Source organism: Lagenorhynchus albirostris, chromosome 11 (genome assembly GCF_949774975.1).
Source record: "Lagenorhynchus albirostris chromosome 11, mLagAlb1.1, whole genome shotgun sequence".
NCBI classification, from domain to species: Eukaryota; Metazoa; Chordata; class Mammalia; order Artiodactyla; family Delphinidae; genus Lagenorhynchus; species Lagenorhynchus albirostris.
The window spans coordinates 97,960,702-97,969,145 of NC_083105.1; the positions used below are offsets into that span (position 1 = coordinate 97,960,702).

The 8,444-nt window shown below is 47.7% G+C and overlaps 1 protein-coding gene and 1 non-coding gene across 8 annotated transcripts in view; both read left to right on the forward strand.

Moving 5' to 3' along the window:
• Positions 1-7,727, forward strand: part of CHD4 (chromodomain helicase DNA binding protein 4) — a 29,940-nt gene extending 22,213 nt beyond the window's left edge. For 5 of the 7 annotated variants that reach the window (XM_060167111.1, XM_060167112.1, XM_060167113.1 and 2 more), the window contains 11 exons: positions 139-283; positions 397-562; positions 825-922; positions 1,032-1,161; positions 1,408-1,479; positions 1,802-1,939; positions 2,194-2,302; positions 2,416-2,548; positions 5,826-6,021; positions 6,768-6,931; positions 7,114-7,727. In XM_060167111.1, the coding sequence (XP_060023094.1) occupies positions 139-283; positions 397-562; positions 825-922; positions 1,032-1,161; positions 1,408-1,479; positions 1,802-1,939; positions 2,194-2,302; positions 2,416-2,548; positions 5,826-6,021; positions 6,768-6,931; positions 7,114-7,131 (1,369 nt within the window). In that variant the 3' untranslated portion in view covers positions 7,132-7,727. Of the gene's footprint in view, positions 1-138; positions 284-396; positions 563-824; positions 923-1,031; positions 1,162-1,407; positions 1,480-1,801; positions 1,940-2,193; positions 2,303-2,386; positions 2,549-5,825; positions 6,022-6,767; positions 6,932-7,113 lie in introns of those variants that run through there. The other 2 variants (XR_009543627.1, XM_060167116.1) reach the window with 2 other exon arrangements.
• Positions 602-741, forward strand: LOC132530115 (small Cajal body-specific RNA 11). Its single transcript, XR_009543674.1, has one exon. It is a non-coding gene; the product is annotated as a small Cajal body-specific RNA 11 (non-coding RNA).
• Positions 7,728-8,444: the final 717 nt, after the last annotated feature.

Genomic DNA, 8,444 nt, shown 5'->3' on the forward strand with positions numbered 1-8,444 from the left:
GGAGACCAGCTTTCAGCACGATGGCGGGCTTTACCTCAGATGGAGCCATAGTTGATGCCTGACTGCGGGTGGGAAAGAATCTGATCTAGGAGTCGGCATGATTGCTGTTTGACCCATTTCTCTATTTGTTTACTACAGGGCTTACGTCTCTCTTTTTATGCGGCATTTATGTGAGCCGGGAGCAGACGGGGCCGAGACCTTTGCTGATGGTGTACCCCGAGAAGGCCTGTCTCGCCAGCACGTCCTTACTAGGATTGGTGTCATGTCCTTGATTCGCAAGAAGGTGAGCCCTGAACCTTCCTCCGTCGTTCAGGGGTTTCTAGGGGAAACTGGAGAGCCAGCAGGAAAGGAACCTAGATGGAATTGGGTCTTCAGCATCTTGTCCCATTGCTGCAGGTTCAGGAGTTTGAACATGTTAATGGGCGCTGGAGCATGCCCGAACTTGCGGAAGTAGAGGAAAACAAGAAAATGTCACAGCCAGGGTCACCTTCCCCAAAGACTCCCACACCCTCCACTCCAGGGGACACACAACCCAATACTCCTGCACCTGCCCCACCTGCTGGTAAGTCTGCCTGGACTGTTGTTTTCTATCCTTTTCTTCTTGTCCTGGCCTTTGCTTTTTCTGTTTCCCTGTACTCAGTTCTAACAGGGGAATCTGGCAGGACACACAGCAAACTCCCTCTCAGTTTAGGAGGGCTGTCCTAAGAATAGGGCTGGCTCTTAAAGGCACGAGAGGACAGTTAAGATGAGACAAACTGAGAAGGTGTGACCTTCTCTCTGATCTGGGACCTTCTTCCTAATGAATGTCTATTATTGGTGTGCAGAGGATGGGATAAAAATAGAGGAAAATAGCCTCAAAGAAGAAGACAGTGCAGAAGGAGAAAAGGAAGTGAAATCTGCAGCCCCTGAAGCCACTGTTGAGGTAAGAGATGGGGGTGACTGGATGCCACACCAAAGACAGATGGATAAGCCTGTTCTTCCTCTTGGGTGCTGGCCTGTCTGCTTCAGCTTCTTTCTTCTTTCCTTTGAAGTGTACACAGCCCCCTGCCCCTGCCTCAGAGGATGAAAAAGTCCTTGTTGAGCCTCCTGAGGGAGAGGAGAAAGTGGAAAAGGCAGAGGTCAAGGAGAGAACAGAGGAACCAATGGAGACAGATCCCAAAGGTATGTACATTTTCACACACTACAGATCCCTGTGAACCACAGTTGCTCTTGGGCTTGCAGCCCAGCTGGAGGGAAGTCCAGAGGAAGTGACACACTGAAGAATCTTGTACCCTTGGTTTTAAACTGTGGGCTTTTTCTCTCTCAAGACATCTTTTATGACTTTCATCATGATTTAAGTTCAGGATATAGTGTAGAACAGAGAATACACTTCCTTAGACATGCTCTCAGTGCCATCTGTTCTCCCAGGTATTGCTGATGTGGAGAAGGTGGAGGAGAAGTCAGCAGTCGATCTGATTCCCATTGTGGTGGAGGACAAAGGTGGGTGTTTGGAGAAGCTGACTGTGCTTTTAAAAGGACTCTAAAGCTGAAAGGAAGGACTTTATCTCTTGGACACCCCTCCACCCCCAGGTCCCCCCATCCATACCCATATAATCATTTTATCCCAAGCTAAAAGACTCCACCTCTCCCCACATGTGGCTGTCAGTGGGCCAGTGGCACCTGTTCCTGGGTTTAAGAACACTTCTGTGGAGAAAGGGTGGAGGTGGATGGGTATCTTGTAGCATATGGTGCTATGTACGGGTAAGGGCTATGGTGCTGGCTTCTGTCTGGAGCTGACATTTTTCTTCTGCATGTCCTGTAGAGGAGAAGAAAGAAGAAGAAGAGAAAAAAGAGGTGATGCTTCAGAATGGAGAGACCCCCAAGGACCTGAATGATGAGAAGCAGAAGAAAAATATTAAACAGCGTTTCATGTTCAACATTGCAGATGGCGGTTTTACTGGTATGAAAAAGAGGGGCCCACTGGGGTTAGATGGATTCGAGGTGAAACCAGGGTTCTTGTCAGAAACCAGGGTACAGAGACTTTACCTCTCCTAGAGAGAATGCCAGGCTGACTGCACACTCCTCTGGGGTCCAGGTTAGAAAGCCAGAGGCATATTAAGTTGGTATCTGGGAATCAGGAATAAATAGCTTTTTGGATTCTCACAGATGTTCGCCTTTCTTTTTCTCCCCAACCTTCCCTAAACTCCTCTTCAGAGTTGCACTCCCTCTGGCAGAATGAGGAGCGGGCAGCCACGGTCACCAAGAAGACTTACGAGATCTGGCACCGACGGCACGACTACTGGCTGCTGGCTGGCATCATAAAGTATCCTTCGCCGAGCTGGGGCTGGGGCCCTTGGTGAAGGTTTCTGAGGGTCCACAGTTTGAAGTTCTTAATTTCCTTGTTTCGTTTTTCCTGAGCAATTAATTTTCCAATAGCCATGGCTATGCCCGGTGGCAGGACATCCAGAATGACCCACGCTATGCTATCCTCAATGAGCCTTTCAAGGGTGAAATGAACCGTGGCAATTTCTTAGAGATCAAGAATAAGTTTCTAGCCCGAAGGTTCAAGGTGAGCAGGACGAGGAGGAATACAGCGTTGACGTGGCAGCCTTGAAAGTGCAGAAGGGACTAAAGGAGGGAGTCTGCTCATTCAGCCACGTTGATTATTGTGTTCTCCTGTGCACTTCGCTTTGTATTCTGTGAAAGGCTTTGCTCCCAAGTATCTTAAATATTAGAGACCAACACATACAGACCTGAAGGTTAACCAGTTGGCTAAGGGCTGCAGATGACTGTGCCTGCTGCATGACACAGCCCAGTGCAGTGGGTGTGCTGGGGGACACGGTAGGCTGGAGTGTTCAGGAAAGACACAGAGGTGGGGCTGAACTGGATCTCTGGGGAGGCAGGGCTGCCAGTGGGCTGGTGGTACTTTTTTCTGGGTCTGTGTGGATGAAGGGTGGGGTAGACGCAAAGGTGTAGAGCTCCATTTTCAGAATCGCTAGGGCTGATACGCCCAGGACTGAAGGGGAGTTTTCCTCAGGAATTCAGCAAATGCATATTAAGGGCACCTTGTGTGCAGACCATCATGGTCCATGGGATACCATGGAGGTGAGACACGTGGATCTTAACGCTGAGTATAATTGGGGGAATAAGAAATGTACACTAATAAACCTTCAAATATCACGTGCTAGGGAATGGGTGGGCCAGGGACAGGCCTGGTGCCTGTTCTCAAGGAGCTCTCAGTTTGACGTAGAGGCAGATGTGTGGTCAAATGAATGTCATTCTGTGTGTTGCGAGGGAGACTGCTAAATCCTTAAGAAAGTTCTCCAGAGGGAATGTGGGGAGTGGGGAGAGCTCACAAATGCTCCAGGGAGAAGATGGCATTGGAGTGAAGTTTTGGTGAATGTAATAGAGATTGCCGGATAGAAACGGAAGGCCCTTTGATCAAAAGAATTAGGTTAGGCAAAGACAGAGCCTGTAGAGCTTATGGTGTTTGGAAACAGCAAATAGTCCAGGTGGCGTGTAGAAGACACTTGTGTTGGTGATGGTGGGAGGTACATTGGAGAGAGAAGTAAGGCTGGAAGTCGGTAGGTAGGTTTTTGGCACCAGATAAGAGAGTTTGGACTTTACCTTATAGTTCATGGGCAGCCATTGAGGGTTTGTGAAGGGTTTTGATACAACCAAGGGAAACTGAAACAACATTCATGACATTACAGAACTATCATATAGTCATGAGGTAGTAAGGGCTCGTCTGTGATGCTGGTTGTGGAAAATGAGAAGGATAAGATAAAGGGAACGAGGGACCTCCCTGGCGGTCCAGTGGTTAAGACCGCACTCCCAGTGCAGGGGGCCCGGGTTTGATCCCTGGTCAGGGAACTAGATCCCCCGTGCCACAACTAAGATCCAGCGTGCTGCAACTAAGACCCGGTGCAGCCAAATAAATAAATACTAAAAAAATTTTAAAAAAAAGATAAAGGGAATGAAACACCAAGGAATTTACAGGATTTACTGATTTACTCTAGGGGTCAGCAAACTTTTTCTATTAAGGGGCCAGAGTAATTCAAGCTTTGTGAGACACTGACACTCAGCTCTGTCATAGTGGGCAAGCAGCCATAGGTGATAAGTATGAATATGTTCCAGTAAAACTTTATTTATCGACACTAAAATTTGAACTTCCTATAATTTTTATGAAGCTTTATAAACTATTACTTTGATTTTTTTTCAACAATTTAAAAATGAAGAACCCATTCTTAGCTCTTGGGCCATCCAAAAACAGGCAGTGGCCCAGATTTGGCCCACAGGCCATAGTTTGCTGACCCCTGAGTTACTTTATTGAATTTGAGATACAAAGGAGTGAGACTCCAAAAATAACTGAAGTTTTGAGTCTGAGTCACTGAGAAAGTTAAATTACTATTGGCAGATCAGGGAAGTGAGGAGAGGGAGCAGTTTGTAGAAAAAAGTTAAGTTCAATTTTAGACAAGTCATTTGGTGTTTTTCACAAGTAAATATCCTCCCAGTACTCCCACCACCGTTAAACAAGTGGGATCAAAGTGATCAACCACGCACGAGTGGGATCAGAACAATCAGTGCTTGAGATGCATGTTTGAAAAGCACCAACTCATTTGCATAGAGGTACTGGCTAATGCCAGGAGGGGAGAGAGCGCTTGGGAGAATGCTGATCCTGGAGAAAGCTCATAGTTTGGGGCAAGAGGGAGGGGAGTTGGTGAAGGAGACAGGGTGGTATACAGATTGAAAGGAGGTGCTTGGTCTGTTTGGGGATAAGTTAGGCCTGAATGGAGCCAGGTCTTCTGGAAGAAACAACAGTCCATTCTCATACTGTCCTTTTTCCTGACCCCTAGTGGATTCATTCTTTTTAAGAACCAGTGGATACTTGAGTAAAATAAGTCTCGTAAGTCATGAATCAACATTCTGTCCCTTGAAATGTATTTCAAAGGCCGTTTTACACAGCTCCATCAGGTGACATGTGCAAGTGTTCGTTGCATTATGATTTTTGGTGGTGGGGCCTGGAGGCAACCTAGATGTTTGACATTGGGAGTGTGGGTAGGTAAAATGTGGATTCACATCACCGAGCATTAAGAAACAACAAAATACACGTTTTGTAACATAAATGGACCTTTAAAAAAGGTATGTAGTGGGGAAATGAAAAAGCATTTTATAATGTGCAGAAAAACATTCTGTAAATGAGAAATGTGCACATGAAACAATACTGTCTTCAAGAAAACCCACAAAAAGACACACAGTAGGTATATTAGAAGGGTTGCCTATTGAGGAAGGAAAGGAATGGGAGTGAGATATAGAGATGAAAGAAAAGAAACAACAGGAATAATTTTAGAGAGTAAAACAACTTGATAGGGTAGATGGACTGCCATGCAACCATTAAGTCATCTGTATTCTGTAATAACCTAAACGGGAAAAGAATTTGAAAAAGAATGGGGGAAAAAACGTCATCTTTTGTGAAGAGCAGCTAATAACAAGGGAAGAGCCTTACTATGTAACTTTGAGTTGATACAATATAAATACGTATATAGAATCTTAATTTTGTAAAAAACATGTAACAGAAAACCTCAAAATGTTAACAGTAGCTCTCGGAGGTGGAATTGTGATTTTAATTCTTTATACATTCTGTATTTTCTAAATTGAGGATTTATCATTTTTGTATAAGAGTGAATCAATAAAGGGTAAAGAGCTTTAAAAACACAGACCTTCAAAGTGGGGTGAAAAAGGCAATGGAATGTTGAACTGGCCAGGTGTGGGTTCTGAGAGGCCCATGAGAAATGAGCAAAGTGAGGGTCAGGCCAGCTGCCATCTCCTGTTTCTCTCTTGTCCAGCTCTTAGAACAAGCCCTGGTGATTGAGGAGCAGCTGCGTCGGGCGGCTTACCTGAACATGTCAGAGGACCCCTCTCACCCTTCCATGGCCCTGAACACCCGCTTTGCTGAGGTGGAGTGTTTGGCAGAGAGTCATCAGCACCTGTCCAAGGAGTCGATGGCGGGAAACAAGCCAGCAAATGCGGTCCTGCACAAAGGTAGCCAGTGGCTCCCCTGCCTCCTGTGGACTTGGCCTCCTTCCTCCTCTGCCCCTCCCCGACACACACCTACTTCTCAGGTCTGAGCCTTTTTTGGAGCCCCTTTCTTTGTCTGGGAGCTTAGGGTGTGCTGGGGATCCTTGCGTTCCTTCTTAGGAAGCTAACATCTTAGAGACGGTCAAGGACAGTAGTTCTTTGCTTTTTAACTCTTGAATGCATTCCAGTTCTTGGAGGTGGAAAGCAAAGCAGAATAACATAGTGTGATCTGGGATAGTTTAGAGGTAACAAGGTGATTTAAGATCTTGTCAAATTCTAGACTGCTTTCAACATTCTGTTTTTAATTAAAGTTAAGACATTGTAAGGGGGATGGAGGGTGAAATGAGGAAAAGAAAGCTGTTATAAAGGAAGAGGGAGACAGCTCCAAAGGTGCAGAGGAAAGATAGTGAGAAGAGGAAACAATAGAATAGCTATTGAAGAAGTGGAGGAAATAGAGACAATAGGGATCAAGGGACAGTTGGCTTTAGAAAGCAGAGAATCATGGACAGTTGGAACTGGAATATGAGGGACAGGAATTTGAGTGTGGTGGAGCCAGGTCAGGTGACTCAGTGACAAAAGACAGTACTCCGGCACATCAGTCACTTGGTCATTGAGAAGTAATGGGTGTGTGGGGGGGGTCCACTTAATGGGAAAGATGGACCTCGGTCTTGACTACCATGGCTCACCGCCTCTTTTTCTTGCCCCTGCAGTTCTGAAACAGCTAGAAGAACTGCTGAGTGACATGAAAGCCGATGTGACTCGACTCCCAGCTACTATTGCCCGAATTCCCCCAGTTGCTGTGAGGCTACAGATGTCAGAGCGTAATATTCTCAGTCGCCTGGCAAACCGGGCACCTGAACCACCTCCACAGCAGGTATAGGACCATTTTCGTCTGGCCAGCTCTTCCAACAGAGCCATTCTAGAACTTTAACTCTGCTGTCTGTCCCTAGCTTTACATACTGGGCAGGTGGGGCTGGCTTACCAGTGAGTTCCCTTGGGATCAGGTGGGTTCCTGGAGTCTGGAATTCTGACTCCCTTGGCTTTCTCTTCCTATAGGTAGCCCAGCAGCAGTGAAGATCCAGATTGATGATACCACCTCCACCGCTGAGCAGTGACCTTCCTCACTTTCCCTTGCCCAGCTTCTCCCCTGGGGGCCTGAGAGACCCTCTCCTTCCTTCTGCCCCATCTTCCAAGTTGTAGAGGAACAGCCCCGCTGAGCACTGGGGGAGGGGAGGGAGTGAGGGGCAGTGGTGCCCTTCCTGCTGGAGAGACATGCAGCAGTAGCGCCGGCGCCATCTGCAGGGAGCTGGCGGGCTGGCCTTCCGGGCCCTGGCTTCTCCCCACTGTAACGTGTGTTACACACAAACTGTTGCGGGTTCCCAACAGGCTTGAAGAAAATGATCAGAATTTCTTCCTCCTTTTGGTTTTATTTTGTTGGTTTATTTTGTGTTTTTTCTCCTTTTTTGGGGGGTATTCACAGTGGGCCGGGCCCCTGGGTGAGACACAGCTACCTCTGTTGGCATCTTTTTAATACCAGGAACCCAGCGGCTCCAGCCCCTGAGTGGCTAGAATTAAATAAAGTGGGAAAAAAAAAAAAAAGAACCAAAAGCATAAAAAACCACAGCAAATTTCTTGACGAAAATTGAAAATAAAATTTTCCTTGTATTTTAGTGCTCTCGTTCAGTGTGGGTGTAGGTGCAGGTGGATGAATGTTTCTGTATGGGAGCCTTGGGACGTGTGTTTGGAGACGAAGGGTTTCCTTGTGTCCTGAGATTTCACGAAAGAGCCGAGTTCCCACTGTGCACGTGCTGTGTGCTGACAAGCCCACCTGTGCACAGCGGGGCCACCGGAGCCCCCGGGCTCACAGCCCACACCGCGGCCTCCTGGATCCGCGAGGGTGCGGAAGCAGACTTCTCCGGGCTGTGGACGTCGCGCGTATAAAATGAAGGGGTCTTCCTCGCAGAGTTGGGAAAACAAAACCAACGAAGGGCTGGAAGAGTTTTAACAGCTAAGCACCACCTTGCTGTCTATTTGAAGAAAGGCTGAAGTTCGGTTTTTCTGTTAACTTGCGTGAATGAAGTCAGGACGCGAGATGCCTTCCTCCCGACCTCCAAGACGGGAACCTGGGCAGAGAGGACCGTTATCTGAGGGGGAGCGCGGGGTCTGGGGTCAAGAAAGAGGGTTTCCGCGTCGCAGGCGTGGGGTCCCCCGATCTTGAGGCGACGTCGGGCGGAGGAGGGCCCGGCTCTGGCGCCTCCGTTCGAGGGGAAGGGGCTGCTTTCGGGTACAGTATTTCCGACAAATCTGCAGTGAGGCGAAAGGCCCATGCCCGGAGGGGAGGGCGGGGAAGCCGAAAACGCCTTGGGTGCACCACCTTCTCCGGCCGG